Genomic DNA, 19,314 nt, shown 5'->3' on the forward strand with positions numbered 1-19,314 from the left:
TTTTTTTTTTTTTTTTTTTTTTTGTACCCTCCTCTGACCCCCACACCAAACAGTTCGCAGAGAACTCCCTGGCCGTGGACACTACTAAATAATTAAATGTAAGAACGCGGAGAGAAAATAATAACGATAAAAACTAAAGTGACATCCCAGTGGAACATTAGTTCCTTTGAAGGGACTCACGAATCAAAAACTAAATTAAATTACTCAGTGATAACAATTGTGGCTACAAAGTTATAAAATAACAAGAAACAAAAAGACTTTAAGCTAAAAACTAAAAAGTAGGGAAAAACTAGCAACAGCCAGAAAAACCTACTTGTTTAAAGGTTAACACGTTTAGAGAATATATTCATTCACATTTCTTAGGATATGTTGTTTCAGTTTGCTTTTGAAAATAATAGTACTAGATATGCTTTTCAAATCATTGGGAAGTGTATTGAACTTAAATGCACCAAAGTTGGTAATCCGCATAGAGCCTAAGTTGGTGCATGCATTGCTTCTCAGAAGTTCATTGGCCTGCCTAGTTATTCGAGAATTGACTCTAGTAGGGAAAACAAGATTATGATGAAATTTTGTATTATATAATGTATTATGTACAAACATAAATGTTTGAGAATCAAGTAAGCCTAGAATAGGGATGACTTTGTGGTCGGAGGAATTATAAAGTAAAACCGTTGGGAATAAATGTGGCAAATCAAAAATTACTTTTAAACATCTGTTCTGTAATGACTGGAGTTTTTTTAGTTTTGATTTGGCAGCGTGACCCCACACAATGATCAAATATTGTAGTATGGAATGAATGCAAGCATAATAAAAACGCAGTAGTGCTTCAATTGGTACAAAAGAGCGCACCCTTTTTATAAGACCACATAAGGAAGATACTTTATTGGACACGTGTTGTATATGACTATCCCATGATAAACAAGAGTCCAAGTGCAGACCCAAGTATTGTAGCGTTGAAACTTTTTCAATGCTTAGATTTCCGACACATGGATCAGGATGAGCTGCGATTTTTTTCCGCGCCGAATGAAAAACCATATATTTTGTTTTGGACAGATTTAAGGAAAGGAGATTACCATTAAAAAAATCAATGAGATTCACAAGGTCTGACTCAATATCCTGTACTACAGATTGAACACCAACGTGCGGATAAAATATGGCCGTGTCATCTGCAAAAAGCCTTGGTACTCCACGAAGCTTCAAACTGCCTAAGTCGTTAATGAAGACTAGGAATAATAAAGGGCCTATGTTGCTGCCTTGAGGTACTCCAATATTAACAGTACGCAGGCTGCTGCGAATCCCATTTAACGTTACAAATTGTTTTCGATCTGATAGATAGCTTCTAATCAAATCATTAGCAATTCCTCTAACTCCATACTTATCAAGTTTTTTCAAAAGTATTTCGTGGTTTATTGTATCAAAAGCTTTCTTCAGGTCAATAAACAATCCACCGACAATATTTTTCTTGTCAATCTCACAAATTAACTCATCTATAAGCTCTGTAATAGCAGTTGTCGTCCCACAACCTTCCCTAAAACCATACTGAAACTTATATAAGGTATTATTCGCACACAAAAAATTTACAAGACGATTGATTAAAAGCTTCTCCAAGATTTTATTCAGAGTTGAAAGAGTTGAAATTGGTCGGTAATTGGTAGGATCACAGGCATCACCGGATTTGAAAACAGGTGTGACTTTAGCAATTTTCAAAATACTTGGATAAGATCCTGTTATTATTATTCTGTTAAAAAGCTTTGCAAGAATTTCCGAAAACGGACCCACATTTGCTTTTATTAGATCGATTGGGATATTGTCATGCCCTCTGCTCTTCTTTGTGTCAAGCTGGCTTATGAGGATACAAACTTCATTTTTACTAGCAGGCCTCAGAAAAATAGAATTCCTTACACACTTCACATGTTTTAAGAAGTCGAAATTGGTTTTTGGAATTTTTTCAGCTAAATTGTTACCAATATTCGAGAAAAAGCAATTGAAAGATTCGGCAACATCTAGATCTGACTCAAGAATGTTTCCATTGTTTCGTAATTTAATTTGTTCGCCTGTTTTAGTGCGACCAAAAATTTCATTTAGCTTCTTCCACACATTGGAATGACTCGAGCTCTTCAGAATATTTTCATAATATTCTTACTTGTTTTTTAATTATGAATCGTGGTTTACGGCCAACCAGCCGAGTGGAAGTTTAACAACTACCGAAAAGCTAAACATTACATATAATTTGCAATTGGATTAGATGGACAAATTGATGTGAAGATTTGCGAAAAAGTTACACGTCTTCTCAGTGAGAATCGAACTCACGACTCCCCGATCTCTAGTTGGGGCGCGTTAACCACTACGCCATGAGAGGACTCATGAACGCAGAAGTTAACCTGAATTCGATTTCAGCTCAATAATCACGTGGTCCTCTTTCGCAAAGTGCACCTCTTTCGGAAGAATTAGATGCCCATCCAAACACAACGCTTTCTATATATATCCAATGCCTAGCCCGAGAGCGCATTGTTTTTTTTAGATATAGGAATAGCACACTACACTAGCCAGCAACTGCGCTGGCTGAGGTTTCTATTGTGTGGGCTTCCAATGGGTCGCGACGTTCTCAAACGACCGGTTACGGAACATGAGTCCGTTGCTCGATAAATACTTGTTTTTTAATTATGAATCGTGGTTTACGGCCAACCAGCCGAGTGGAAGTTTAACAACTACCGAAAAGCTAAACATTACATATAATTTGCAATTGGATTAGATGGACAAATTGATGTGAAGATTTGCGAAAAAGTTACACGTCTTCTCAGTGAGAATCGAACTCACGACTCCCCGATCTCTAGTTGGGGCGCGTTAACCACTACGCCATGAGAGGACTCATGAACGCAGAAGTTAACCTGAATTCGATTTCAGCTCAATAATCACGTGGTCCTCTTTCGCAAAGTGCACCTCTTTCGGAAGAATTAGATGCCCATCCAAACACAACGCTTTCTATATATATCCAATGCCTAGCCCGAGAGCGCATTGTTTTTTTTAGATATAGGAATAGCACACTACACTAGCCAGCAACTGCGCTGGCTGAGGTTTCTATTGTGTGGGCTTCCAATGGGTCGCGACGTTCTCAAACGACCGGTTACGGAACATGAGTCCGTTGCTCGATAAATACTTGTTTTTTAATTATGAATCGTGGTTTACGGCCAACCAGCCGAGTGGAAGTTTAACAACTACCGAAAAGCTAAACATTACATATAATTTGCAATTGGATTAGATGGACAAATTGATGTGAAGATTTGCGAAAAAGTTACACGTCTTCTCAGTGAGAATCGAACTCACGACTCCCCGATCTCTAGTTGGGGCGCGTTAACCACTACGCCATGAGAGGACTCATGAACGCAGAAGTTAACCTGAATTCGATTTCAGCTCAATAATCACGTGGTCCTCTTTCGCAAAGTGCACCTCTTTCGGAAGAATTAGATGCCCATCCAAACACAACGCTTTCTATATATATAATCGAATTCAGGTTAACTTCTGCGTTCATGAGTCCTCTCATGGCGTAGTGGTTAACGCGCCCCAACTAGAGATCGGGGAGTCGTGAGTTCGATTCTCACTGAGAAGACGTGTAACTTTTTCGCAAATCTTCACATCAATTTGTCCATCTAATCCAATTGCAAATTATATGTAATGTTTAGCTTTTCGGTAGTTGATAATATTCTTTTTTACACCGCTTTTTAGCATTTTTAACTTTTTTTGAGACGTGCTCCAACATTTCACTAATTCGCGCATCATTGGGATTGCTTTTCAGCTTATCTAGATAGTTATTTTTAATTTGTATTAATCGCCAAAGATTATATGTCATCCAAGGACAGTGTTCTCCCTTCAATCTAACAGTTTTGGTGTATGACCTGGTACAATCTTGCAACATCTTATTGTAGGTTTCAATAAGAATATTCAGGGTTACTTCAACATCGTCTCCCACATGAAAAGTACTCAAAAATTGGGAAAATTGATTTTGCAGTTTTATTCTATCAATTTTGGTCATTTTCAATTCCTGGTGCCTTTTATCACCACTAAGGAAAAGTGACGAAATCACAGGAATGTGATCACTAATGTTGCTGAAAATAGTGTGATTTTGCAGTTTGGCAGCTAAATTAATAGGGCAGACGAAATGGTCTAAAGTGTTATTACTACTTGGACGCGTAGGGAAAGTGTTTGTACATACGGAGTTATAAGATTCTAGCGGTTTAGATGGGTTACTATTTGATAGCCAACCTTCCAAGATATCTTGAAACTCATTGTAATCGAACGAAGGTGGACGATAAACACCAACAACGTTGTAGAAATGTAGAAATTTTGAAAGAGGGAAAAACCCCTTTGAGTGATTTCTTTTTGGAAATCTTTCTCAAAAAGGCACAAAACCTCTTTATCTTTTCGAACAACATTACAATAATAATTATTAAATATTGAAGGCTCATCCGGAAATGATCCATATCGGAGCCGTTGGAGTCATCATGAGGGTCCTCGTATATCCAAGTAACTTGAGTTAAAACAACTTAAACTCCGAGTGGTACAAAGGATTGGTTATCTGAAAAAATATAAAAAAAGGGGAGCAGTATCAACTATAATAAGAAATCTCATTAAAATACCCATATAAAATTTTTAAAATATTTAAATTTTTAAGCGCCAAAATATCTCGAATAGATGTAGGTACATTAAGACCCAATCTTGAAATTTTTTCAAAAATATTTCTTCTTGGCAAATCAAAACGAGTACAATTAAAGATAATATGATCTATATCTTCATATGATTCACCACATTCACAAAGATTAGAGTCCTTGATATTTATGCGGTATAAATGACTATTACATATATAGTGATTAGACATAAGTCTGGTATAAAAACAAATAAAATTACGGCTGACCGATAATTGATGAAACCAAGGGAAACGCTTCACCTTAGGAAAAATGGAATAACAATAACGTCCTTTTTCACTTGTATTCCAAGCGATTTGCCAATTATTTATAGAATTTTGTTTCAATTTAGAAAAATATTCTGATGGAAAAATAGCCCGATTATAAATTATTCCACGAGAAACACCTAATTTTGCTAAAGAGTCAGCTTGTTCATTACCATAAATATTAGAATGAGCAGGAACCCAAACAAATTTAATGACAAATCCTCTAGAAAACAAATCATTCAATATTTCTTTAATAGATAAAATAATTTTACTTGTTTTGAAATTGAAATTTATTGTGTTCAAAGCATGAAGACTACTAAAACTATCAGAACACACCATATATATATATATATATATATATATATATATTTGGAACACAATTTCTGATTAAACAACAAAATGGAGAGCTGTTAATTCAGCAATGTAAATTGAACAAGGAGATTCTAATTTAAAAAAATGTGCAATATGAAAATTGAAAACTCCAAAACCTGCTATATTATTGATCAAAGATCCATCTGTGAAATAAATTTGTTCAGGTTCCACCCCAATAAATTTACGTTGAAATAATAATTTTGCAAAATATGAGCGAGCACTAAAATGAATATGTTTCAATTCTTCATGCAAGGTAAAATCAACATAAGGACGAAAAGAATGAACATTCATGTTATATTCATAGAAACCAGGAGATGAATCTAACATGACGTTTTCAGCAGAGCAATAAATGAATGAACTCAATAATCTACTGGTGGGATTAATTTCAAACAAAGATTTTAATATATTAATTATTGGATGATTATTGGAGAAACATTGTAGTAAAAATTTACAATTTAGTTCATGAAAACGGTATTCAAGAGGAATGATACCAGCTAAAACTTCAATAGATTTAGTATGAGTAGAATTCTTAATTTCAAACAAATTCTTAAACAACGAAATTGGATTTTTTCTAGTTTAGAAAAATGAGTTTGAATGGCACTACCAAAAGTAAAACAGCCATATTCCATTACAGAACGAATAGTTGTTTTATAAAGGGTAATCAAATCACTGGGATGAGCTCCCCACCAAGTTCCAGTGATTGTTCGAAGAAAATTTATTCTCTTAGAACAAATTGTTTGAATGTATTGAATATGTTTGTTCCATTTTAGTTTAAAATCAAACCATATTCCAAGATATTTATATTCAAAAACCTGCTCTATCTGATGATAATTTAAATATAAAACAATATCAATTGGAGAATGTTTACGAGAAAATATAATAAATTTTGTTTTTTGTACTGAAAAACTAAAACCATTATTATGCGCCCATGTACCAAGGTTGTCCAAACAACATTGCATAAAATGACGAATAACTTCTCTACTCTTACCACTGATAGAAATAACCTTATCATCAGCAAATTGAATGAAGATACACCCATTAGGAATAATAGAAATAATATCTCTAGTAAATAAATTATATAAAAATGGGCTTAAACAAGAACCCTGAGGAAGACCAAAATAACTATAACGGATCATTTTCGATTCTCCGTTATGAAAAAATGCATTATTTTAAATGAAAATAAATTACACAAAAAATTTGCAATTATTAAAGGAAGTTTACAATCAATCATTTTATTATAAAGTAAATCTATCAGTACAGAATCGTATGCACCAGAAACATCAAGAAATGTAGAAACTACATCTTGTTTCTTGTTCAATGATAATTCAATATATGATGATAAAAGAGCTACACAATCACGTGTGCCTCGACCTTTTCTGAACCCAAATTGAGATGAAGAAAATATATTATTTTTTTCTGCCCATAATTCAAGACGGTTTAAAATCATCCTTTCCATTAATTTACGAAGGCATGATAATAAACTAATTGGTCTTCTACTTTCAACAAGTGAAGGATTTTTCCCAGGTTTTAAGATACTTACAACTTTTATGAAACGCCATTCCTCAGGAAAAATATTTTGAAACAAAAATGTATTATATAATGAAAGTAAATGTAACTTCCCATCAATAGGTAATTTTTTTAAAACTATAAATTTAATATTATCAATACCAGGAGTAGTATTTTTCGTAACTGATAATGCCAAATTCATTTCTTCAATAGAAAATTCAGTGCAAAGATTAGGAAAAAAATTATATGTTGAATTTTTTTTAAGTTTTATATCTATAGGTGTAAAATCAGGACAAATTTTAGAAGCAAACTGGTCAATCCAATCTTCCGAATATTCCAAAACTGGTGAAGTAGAAAAATTATAATTTCTCATATTTCGAGCAACAGTCCATAATGTTGATAGTGATGTATCAGGATCAAGATTTTCAATAAAATTTCTCCAATAATTCCTTTTTTTAAATTTTATAACTCTAGTAAATTGAGCTTCAGCTTTACAATATAAAATATATTGATCTCTAGAACCAAATCGTCTAAATAATTTGAAAGCATTTGATTTATTTTTCAAAACAATTGTACAATCATTATCCCACCAAAATGCTGGATATTTTTTTCTTAGATGATGAATGCATCACTTTTTTAGTTTGAGATTTTTTTAAACAATCAATTAATAATTTTGAAAAATATTTATAATTTTCAATGGTAGAAAGTGAATTGTCAAAACTAAGCAAAGCAAAAGAAACTAAATCAGAAAATTTAGCCCAATCCACATTTATTGTTAAATCAGGAACATAAGGTTCTTGATTATATTGTATATTATTAGGATTATGAATGTTAATCAATATAGGCACATGATCACTTCCATTTGCGTCTTCAATAGTTTTCCAAGATGAAATCATGGATAAACTATTCGAACAAAGAGATAAATCAATACAAGAATGATGACCAGGAGGCACAACAATCCTTGTAAAAGAACCATCATTAAGAATATTTAAATTTAATTCATCAATAACATCCATAATTAATGAACCCCTACCATCAATTTTATGGCTTCCCCATGCCAAATTATGAGCATTTAAATCTCCTAGTATATAAAAAGGTGAAGGAATATTATTAAAAATAGATTTCAACTCTAACAAAGAGAATTTTGCTTGGGGAGGAATATAAATGCAAATAATTGAAAATTCTAAACCTTTATGTTTAACAGAAACTGCAACATATTCAATTTCTGAATCAATTGAAAAATTTAAATATTTGAATTCAATGTTTTCACGAATTCCAATTAACACACCACCATTTGAAGTGTTGCGATCTTTACGTATAATATTGAAAGATGGAATTCGAAATGATTTACCTTCTACCAACCAGGTCTCATTTAAACAAAATATATCCAAATCATAATTTATGACTAATGCTTTGAATCTGTCAATTTTTGGAATAATATTTCGACAGTTCCACTGTAAAATATTTAAATTATTAATTTTTGATGAAGCCATTACGAAGAAAACAAAGAACAAATGAGGGGTCCAATTGAATTCAACTTTTCAAAAATAGAGGCCAAAAATGGTAAAATTTTCTTAATTATTTTTTTTTTCCAAAAATCGTTTATTCCCAAAAAATTAATCAATTCTTCCAAAATATTCAAAATAGAATTCTCTGCATCTGAACTTTCAGTTTTTTGAAAAGTTGAATTTTCGTGTGTTTACTTGTGTTGTATTTTTTTGAAAACCAGGAATAACACGAGAAGAAGTAGGAGAAGTAAGAGGGGGAAAATGAATATCAAATGATGTTGATGGTTGAGGATTTGAAAAACAATCATTATTTATAACTGGTTTAATAATTCGTTTCCTTTTATTAGGAGGTTTATAAATGAAATTTTCAAGATCATCATTTGATACAGCATTATCAACATTATTTGAAAGAGGAGCAAACTTATTCGTTGAGGATAATTCCGGAGAAGTTTTAATTACCTCAGAATATGATAATTTGTTTCGATTTTTAATTTTCTGGTTAGATTGTTGTTGTTGGGAAATGTAAACAGAACAATCTTTTAAAGAATTGTGTTTTTTACGACAATAAATACACAAATCTGAATTCTTATTGCAATCAGTAGATGAATGACTACCACCACATTTAAAACATTTAATTTTGTTAGAACAAAAATGCGATGTGTGACCAAAAAGGAGACAACGATCGCAATGCATAATCTTCGGATAATAAAGTCTAACTTTAAAAATAACATTGTCAATGTCTACATAATCGGGAAGAACAGAACCCTCAAATGTAATTTTTATGCAATTAGAATGCATGTATGAAGATTGTTTATCGGTAAATGTAAATTTCGATAAACGCATGCAATCTAAAATTTTAACTGGCTGAATTGCCTTATTTTTAAATTTACCTGAACCGTAATTTACAATATCTTCACAGTTCAAATTTTCATCGTAAATGACTCCGTTTTTTCACACGAGTCACAAGGAGCGTAAACTCGATATGAATCAAAAAAAAGTTTAGATTCCAATAATGAATTTGCATCATCACGGGATCCAAATATAACCCTCAATTTGTCAAGTGAAACTTTTTTAATTTCCTTGACAGATTTGTATAATTTATAAATTTCCGAAGATATCAAAAGAACATGTATAGGCTTTTCTTTTTTTACGAAAATAAACAACAAAAGGGCCTAAAAAAGTGGAGGGATAAGTTTTAATGCGAAAACGCTTGATGGAAGATGATTCACCAGTTTCACCAGATGTTCCATCCCCGTCAGTCTTCATATTGAAAAATTGACGGGGTGAGTGAAAATATATGAAAAAATACTGAAGTGCAATTGATAATATAACAAGTAATAATAAAAATAAGAATAATACTAATAAAATAAATAAAATTATACTTAAAGAGACTTCAATCCACACCAAAGGCTTGAGGCCGTCAAAGACAACCAAGTATTTCCACCAGCACTCTAATCAATCTTGATGAGTTGAAGCTTGATTTTTTAGTTCACGTCTTGTTCATAAAATCCTCGTTGATTCCAGAATGGTCGAATTTCCTCCTTTGAACTTCAATTCTCTTCAACAGTCGTTTTGTCTTGAAGTCGACAAAGCCAAATCAATTTCTTCACAATCACCAAACTCGAACAGTTGAAATTAGTCCAGTACACCTTCTAGTACCTCTTCTTCTTCAAATCTTCGATGGCCACTCGTTTGATAATCCACCTTTAAATCCTTTCCGAAATCCACCTGAAAAACGGAAAAAAAATGACAAGCGCAGAAAAACACCGGTAATCCGATCAAGGCCTACTTACCAAAAAAAGATTTGCTAAAAGTCGTCCATACATTGCAAATTGGGCATATTTTAGGAAAAAAGTTTTTCTAACTTCAATTTTTTTAAATTCCCAAACTGAAATTTATTTTTTTAAAGATTTTGTTTTAAACCGTCAAATATGATAGAAAATAGATTGTATTTTTTATTGAGAATAGTTAAAAAACGGAATTATACAGTGATTATGTTTTTTAAATGCAGGCAATCAATGGACTTCGCCTCTGCCTATGAGAAAATCAACTCCGTCTAACAATCCGACGGATTTTTATGGTTTGAAAGGTATCACAACAGTATTGCAAACATTGAAATGTAACAACCTTATCCATACCCCATTAAATTTTCTTCTAGAAAAAGTTTTGTGAAAAAAAACCTACTAAACGTACCTGCGTTAAACGCCAGATGAATAAGAAATAATGAATATGTTTGTATTGTTATCTACCTCAAAAAAGAGTTGATAAGCTCATAACTCATGATTTTATTTGCATATAACAGTCTGCTTTTCTACGAATCAAAAAAGACTCCTTAAAATAAGGTTAAATACTGGTAATTAGCGACTTTTCTGAAAATTATAACGCTGCTCAAGGATATCACTAGAATAATTCCCAAGCAACGATATACCAATTCTAGATTTACCATAAAAAAGATAATAATTTGGAAAATGTTAGTTTTGTTATACACGGGTAGAAATCAGAACCCAAAAACAAGATTATGACTCATGATATCATGATTCCAGCGTGTTTTCGTCTTATGAAAATACACCATGATTTGGACTCATGATATCATGAGTCAGATTGCCGTAACGCAACACACGCGTTAGGTTTTTGTAGCTGATTGCTCGGAATCATGATTCAAACTCCAAAAATGCTGAGTCGCGCATCCGTTTATAATCGAGAAAAATAAAAAAATGTTAAAAATAGCATACATTGAGATTCGGTCCAAGAACCTTTCGATTGTGAGTCACGTACTCTACCACTCAACCGCTTCGTCATCTTGAATTGTGAGTGATTGATACGAATGTGATGAAGCAAAGTGCGCCGCTTAGTGTTTTCACACTGGATGTTACGCTTATGAGGAATCATGATTATGACTCCAGGAACCATGATTTGTGATCCTGATATCATGACCTAACCAATTTATGAATTTCATGATTTGTAAATCATGGTGTGGGGATCAGATTTTTATCCGTGTAATATCAGACCCATGACACAGTAGCAGTTCAGCTATTTATTTCAAAATTGATAAATTTTGTTAAACAAATCAAAAATTATTTTTAAGTCAGATGAAGCTGCGCTCATTATAAAATTTAAAAAAAAAATGTCAGCTTATGTAATTTCAAGAAAATACATGGATTAGAAAGAGTGGCACTTTTTTGCCAAATCCCACGGCAAAGGCCCCTGTGACGTTATTGGTGGCACTCTCAAGCGAATGGCAAAAAGAGCAAGTCTTGCAAAAGACTATGGAAACACAATCGCAACTCCGCGAGAACTATTCGACTGGGCAACAAACTGATACATGTTTCACCAAATTAAATTTCTGTTATATGTTTAATGAACAATATGTTAACATGTCAGAGGAATTGGTGGAATTTTTTGATAAGGGTAAAACTGTCCCTGGTACCCAAAAATATCATTGTTTAATGCCTACTAGTGATACACAAATTGCAGCCAAACGGTATACCAATTCAGAGGATGAACCAAAAATATTCAATTTATTCAGTAAAGCCCAAAAATAATGTAAATATTCATGTGCAGATACTACGTTTTAGGATATATAGCAATAATAAAAATAAAAACAAACCACGATTTTTTTCATAAGCATAATATTGACCCTTTCCAGACACCTGTTAAGATTGGCTTTGACCAAATAAGAAATTAAATGGTCGGCGTTAAATCAGAGGGGATTATTCTTTCATTAGATGCGAAATTACCTTATCTCCATTTCACTTTGATCAGATTTGATAAATGCTGTAAATTGTGAGAGATATGTAATAAATTTACTTTGGATGATCAATAAAAATCGAAAAAAGTGTGCAGTCAGAGTGGACCAAGTGCTTATTACCAAAACAACGAAAATGGTTAGCGCGCTGAGGAATGCGAGGAAATGAAACCATTTCAAGAGATTTTCAGATTTGTCGACATCGAATGATTCTTCTACTCATCTATCAATATAAATTCATAAACATTACTTAATTCAATGCATTTGATTTTGATTTTTGGCCATTTATCATATATTGATGGGTGGTCAGAAATTGCAACAATTTCGGTGCAGACAGAGCGGACCAAGTGTTTAAAAGCAATAAACTGATTGATTATTGCTTTTTTTTTGAGTCGATTTCAAAGTCCGATAGGAATGCCACGGTGTGCCAGAAACCGTTATTAACAGAAAAAAAATGTCCATGAATTCGGCACCTACCATTCGAAAGATATAGTATTCAAGCATCTTCTCCGTGAATTTCAAAATATTCTAACGAGGGAATCGAAAGTTATAGTGATTTGAAGGTTTTAAGCTATTTTGCATGGGATATTCACATGCTTATAAATATTGCTCAACGGTGCATCATTATTAACTTGTAAAAAAGCCAAGTAACGATCAGCTTTGCATTAAGCATTCAAAACATGTGATATCAAAGCATCTTCCCTGTAAATTTGAAATCATTACGTCGAGAAAATCAGAAGTTATAGTGATTTGTATATTTACCATTATTTCTATGAAGTCTAAATTATAGTTTTCTATTTCTTTTTTTTTATATCAGTGCACAGAATTTACAAATAAAAATGTCCATATGACTGACACTCGGCATTCAAAAGATGATTATTCAAGCATCTTCGCAGTTAGTTTGAAAATACTTTATCTAGAGACAACACAACTAAAGTACTTTGAAGTTTTGAACCTATAATAGAGTAAATTTTGAGTATTAAATTACCACGTTCAATGTTTTTACCACTACTAATTGCAACAAATGCTTATCAATATGTTGATCAATGTGCTTTAATAGAGTGATTGACCGCCTACTGTTGCTTCTCCGTTATTACAAGAGCAACTATACATGCACAAGGAACCAACGGATGTTACTTAGGATTAGTCGCAGCACTCTCAGTGTGTAAGTAATGGAATTCTCATTCCTTGTACTAAGCAATACCGCGTCCTGCTGTGTCCTAATACATGAAAATTGGGATTATGGAATAAATATTTACGTGATACTATCTTTGAGGAAGCCGTTGGAATCCTCTGCTTTTCCACGAGAAGTCAATGGGAGTTTGGAAAATTGGAAGTGGTTATATTACAGATTCGTCTTGGTAAACAAAACGCCTAATTACAAAAGTCCTAAGGATGATCACATCATTTTCACTGGTTATACCCCGTTATACCTCTCCTAAAACATAATGAAGTCATCAACATAATAAATTTAATAAAAAAAAAAGTAATCCTTTTATATGAACAAAACATGACTGAATCAATATGACGATACCTTTGATGACGAACTATTCAAAGATTTCGCATGATGTAAATCATGCAGCATCAATCCAAAAAGTAATCTATCAGTATTTAATCTAAAGGAAAAGCCGACGCTCATAGTATTCAATAATTCTAGGAACTAAACCATAAGAAGGCTTGTTGCATTTACATATTTTGCAAAACATGAAACAAGGTTAATTTCTACAATAAACTCCCTTCTAACTATTATTTGAACAAACACATAAATAAACGTATCCCCTTCGCTGTCATGAATAAAATGTGAACCATCATATTTAACTTATTTAAAACACTAGCATAAAATGATCGCACTAGGTGATAATCCAACCTCGACAGAGCAACATGGTGCCACTTTCAAATTGTTCATGTTCACCAATATGCTTATTTGGGTCATAATGAAACACTGCCCCGCAAAACGCGCAGAAATGAAACAAAATTCATAAAAACGAACCCATTTGCTTGTGATTTAACGAAACACTGCATTTCTTCAATGTAAGATATAAGTTGAATGCAAATCTGTTAAGTTAATTTGTGTTGAAATTATTAAATGCGTGTTGCGAACACTATTTCAGACGATTGAAAAAAAAAATCCTAATGACTCCAAAACTTCAAAGTACTCTAATTATGTTGTCTTTTGATAAAATAATCTCAAACTAACTGCGAAGATAATTGGCTACTATATCTTTTGAATGCCGAAGGTCAGTCCTATAGACATTTTTATTTGTAAATTACGTACACTTTCATAACAAAGGCGTATAAATCAGTCCTAATTTAAACTTCATAGAAATAATGGTAAATATACAAATCACTATAACTTCTGATTTTCTTGACGTAATGATTTCAAATTTACAGGGAAGATGCTTGGATATCACATGTTTTGAATGCTTAATGCAAAGCTGATGGTTACTTGGCTTTTTTACAAGTTAATAATGATGCACCGTTGAGCAATATTTATAAGCATGTGAATATCCCATGCAAAATAGCTTAAAACCTTCAAATCACTATAACTTTCGATTCCCTCGTTAGAATATTTTGAAATTCACGGAGAAGATGCTTGAATACTATATCTTTCGAATGGTAGGTGCCGAATTCATGGACATTTTTTTCTGTTAATAACGGTTTCTGGCACACCGTGAATGCATGATAGTTCTATGGTGTATGTATGGCATGTCCTAGAACTCTCTTTTTGGACAAGTATATTTTGGTCGGTACTCAAAATTTTCACTTGGTCCACTCTGACTGAACGCATATTTGAATATATCTGGTCTCCAATGCCCTGACCCTGCAAAACCAGAATCAAAATGCCACTGATTTCGGGATTGACGATATGGATTATTGATTAATTTACGATACTAGTGTCGAAGGGTCTTGATAATCTGTTTGTCTTAGAGGTATGCACCCAGTTTGACCATGCAAGCATTGAATGATTGTTATTTTCCTAGAAATTTTTCAGTCAGAGTGAGCCAACTCACTGAACGGTGATGTTCAGTTCAGTCAGAGTGGACCAAGTACACATAGTCCATCAAACAATCGTTCTATCTGAGGTTTGGATCATGATTTTTCATGATTATCACTCCACATTATATTGCTTGAAAGTAATACAAAGATGTGTAGAAATATTGAACCATAATTTTAACGAGGTCAAAAAGTACAGAGCGTTAGACTTTAGGCCCATTTTTCTCAAAATATGAAAAATGTCACTTGGTCCACTCTGACTTAACGCCGAAAAAATATTATTGTGATATCTTTCCAACCATAAAAAAACCCATCGGATTGTTAGACGGAGTTGATTTTCTCACAAGCGGTTTGGTGCGAGATCAATTGAATTTAATTTTAAAAAAACTGTATAATTCCGTTTTATTTCTTTTAACTACTCCCAATAAAACAAATATGATCTATTTTGTGATTAAAATTCATTTATCACTTGAAAATATGATCATACTAGACTATTTAAAGTGAACTAAAAATAAAATAAAAAAATCATTTTGGACTTAAAAAAATCGATGTTAGAAAAATTTTTATCCTCAAAATATGCCCAATTTGCTATGTATGGACGACTTTTAGTAAATTTAATTACGAAACTTTTTGCTTAAGGATGATCAAAATCTGAAGTGGCCGTTATTTTAAATCGACTTTAAAGTTTTGAATCATTGTTTTTTCAGTATTTTCTACACTACACTTTTTTATTTTTTCAATTTTGTTTCTAAAACGTCAGGAAATTTCACGACAGTCCCCCATACAACACTTTTTTGTAGGTCTTACCGTTTTTTGAGTTATACGGGTTTATAAAAAAAAGTAAAAAAACTTTGATTTTCCAAATGTTAGTCTAGATCGATTTTGAAAAAACAAAATATGCAAAGTATCTTAGTTTCACATACTTTTGACATCCAGAAAGTTTCATTGAATTCTGAAGGGGTGCTGCCAATCGCGTGTCGAGTTGGCGTGAAATCCGTCTTGATCGAATATAAAATAGTATGGACAGTACAGTCAAAACTCCTATAGCGATATTAATGAAAAAATAATGACTTAATCATTTTTCAACATTCTATGGCTTTTATTGTAAATTAAGATTTGAATACCCTTCAAAATAAGTACGCACACTACTAGCAACCTAGTTGATCCACCAACAACGTTTCTTCAAGATACGAAGTAAAATCATGATGGAAACTATACGCACGGTGAATGGTGCACTAGCGTGCACGGTAAATGGTGACATAGAACGGTACGGGGCGACCTTAACATGACATTAATAAACATAATTTTTGAGTATTTTTTTGTTATGCATCACTAATTTTGGATTTTTTCCTGAACTATGGTATAATTGCACGCTTCGTAGTGGTATTCTAGCTTGCTTTAAATCATTTTGAAGTATTTGAAAACATTATATAATTTTTAGAAGCGCAGATTTTTATTGAATGCACGGTGAATGGTAGCTTGACGGTAATAGCAAGTGCTTTTGATTTTCCACATGCTAGTTATGATTTTTCAAACCTTCAAATTAGCCCTAAAACACATTTTTAACTTGAAGCATACTGAAATCTTTATCAAATTAGCTGAAAATTTGACCAGACATTGTTCTTAGTATGAGAATTCATTATTTTTTTCAAATATGAACAGGTCTACTATAGATAGTGATCAGAGTCAATGTTAGCGCCACGATAGGTTCTGACGTCGGTTATGTCGGAGAAGTGTCGTCCATCGATCAAAACGTGGTCGATTTGATGATCTCCAGGTGTATCGATACGGGAGGCTGTGCTGGAAGTCCTAGGTGCTGCAAATGGCCATGTTCTTGCGCTGAACTTTCCAATCGTCGGTCTGAATTCCTCTTCCTGGCCAACCTGAGCGTTCAAATCTCATATGATGATCTTGACGTCGTGGCTTGGGCAGCGGTCGTACTCGCGTTCGAGCTGCGCGTATAATGCGTCCTTGTCATCATCAGTGCTTCCGAAGTGAGGGCTATGCACGTTTATTATGTTGATGTTGAAGAACTGGGCTTTGAGCCTCAACTTGCACATTCTTTCATCAAGATCAAAACTTAGATAAACTTAATAAAGTATCCTTGTAATTGTTTCGCAGCGAAATTCCCACAATCTACGAGACTGGCATCTTTGTGATCGAAAACTTCTCGTCGTTCGACGACAACAAGGTGGCCTATTCGAACGAATTCACCGACACGTTTGGCCACATCTGGCGCATCATGGTGTGGTGTGTCATTTCCGAGGACCAAATGGGAATCTATCTGGAACTGGTCGAAGGCTTACCATGCTGGTAAGGACTCTATTGAAACTTAGAAATTCATCGTATCAATCAATCGCTTCCTGTAGGATGGAATGCCGTTTCCAGTTGCTGCATCCGGACACGAAACGCATCATTCACAAGCGCATCAAGCAGCACTTCGATCGATCCACGCAGAAGGACTGGGGCTTTCGCGACTTTGTTGCCCTGAAGACCATCCTGGACGACAACTACCTGAAGGATGACGATTCACTCGAGCTGTTATATCACATTCGGCCATGCAGCAGCGGCGGAGGAGACCTCGAGTGAGGTGCATAATCCGAAAAAGTGCACTTGCACCACGACCGACTGATAAGCCTATAATTAGCCATACTACTGACTGAGAGATGTACAAGAGACTGAATGATAGGGTGTCCCATAATTTCAGCTTGACAGATAGTTTGGGGGTTCGACCACCAAACGGTAGTCGTTCTTTTATACGGGGAAACCCAAGTTTCCGTCAAAGTGAAATTTCGGGACACCCTACCTGAATATGGGACCGGGCTGCAATAATTGACCTCCTGCCTCTACTACGAATAAAGTGTTCTTTTTATCACTGTGCGGAGAACAGCTGTCGTGTGGTTTTCTGTTTCGCTTTCGATCACTCACAGTGCCATTTTATTTGCATCGTTAACGGCTGCTAAATGATGACCTGCGGTGCGCAATCGCATTCCCAATGTTGCATAACAGTGACCATTTCCTTGTCGATCTTTTTCTGCCAGAGCATTAATGTCGGCCGCCTTGTGGGAGTCTTTTTGTGCATTCCCTTCTGCTGAATGCCTCGCGGTGTGCCATTTGGGATGATACTCGGGGATCGTTCGGAAAGTTTATCATTACAAGTGCCATTTATCCAGTTGATTATAGGTATAATTTGATGTCTCGACTGACAAGCGTTGCGAAGATGGAATCAGCTTTGATGTTTTTGAAAGGGTTGGCATTGACTAGAAATAAGTGTTTCAAAACTGTCATAAATTTTCTGTAAATAAATGCCAATCATTTTCTCTCATCAGAACATCAAAGAACGATCTTCAAAATTCCAAAACTGTGACCATCTCTAACGCAACTGCAGGGCTACTGGAATTATATAAAAAAATACACTGAAGTCTCCATTCACGTAACGGATCTTGGGAACGTGAAAAGAATTTAATTTATGTACATAGAATTTATGTTTTGTAAATAGAATTCTTACCTATGATTTTTATGAAACATTAGGGGCTGGGAGGGAGGCACCGATACTACACACGAAATTGGTTACAATTGTTTTCCAAATTGCAAGAAAACTCCAGTTTGCCAACGACAATCAAGGCAGGTTTAGTGAAAATCGCTAGTTTTCGTTTGTTGTGTACCTTCGATCTTTCTGGACAAACATTGAATAAGGGCCACAGTTTTCTATGCGTTTAATTTCCAGTTTGAATGAAAACAGTAAAAAGAGCCTCATTCCAATACGTTACATTCAATTAGAATAAACGGTGCTCTCGTGACGTTACTTTTGAATGTGCAATAATTGACTCTACACGCAAACAAATTGTGTTGTATAATCTACCGAATCCATGGTAGAATTAAGAACTGCACCAACGATTTTCAACCGACTACAAAAATTTGTTAAGATTACTACAATCTGGTGAAAATCACTGAGCACTGCAGTAAATTTGACTATGTCCATAGTAGCATCCACTACAAAGCATTGTATTTAAATCCGTGACACCCACCGTACAACACAGTGTGGTCAAAAGTATGATGCTAAACTTCTCAAATCAAGAATGTTTCTAGTCAAAAATACTACAACTCTGGTTAAATCAACAGAAGAAATTTTCTTGTGTAGTGATGTTGACTATGTTTCGGTAGAGTTAACAGATTAATGTAGTCGGTTGAAAATCGTTGGTGCAGTTCTTAATTTTACCATGGATTCAGTAGTTTCTACAATA

The 19,314-nt window shown here is 34.0% G+C and overlaps 1 protein-coding gene across 2 annotated transcripts in view; it reads left to right on the forward strand.

Moving 5' to 3' along the window:
* LOC5576649 (E3 ubiquitin-protein ligase TRIM37) overlaps positions 1-17,959 on the forward strand; it is a 58,682-nt gene extending 40,723 nt beyond the window's left edge. For both annotated transcript variants that reach the window (XM_021851918.1, XM_001656136.2), the window contains exons 3-4: positions 17,192-17,383; positions 17,440-17,959. In XM_021851918.1, coding sequence (XP_021707610.1) covers positions 17,192-17,383; positions 17,440-17,659 — 412 coding nt within the window. In that variant the 3' untranslated portion in view covers positions 17,660-17,959. The remainder of the gene's footprint in view (positions 1-17,191; positions 17,384-17,439) is intronic.
* The last annotated feature ends 1,355 nt before the right edge of the window (positions 17,960-19,314 follow it).

This window comes from Aedes aegypti, chromosome 3, assembly GCF_002204515.2.
Source record: "Aedes aegypti strain LVP_AGWG chromosome 3, AaegL5.0 Primary Assembly, whole genome shotgun sequence".
Lineage (NCBI taxonomy): Eukaryota > Metazoa > Arthropoda > Insecta > Diptera > Culicidae > Aedes > Aedes aegypti.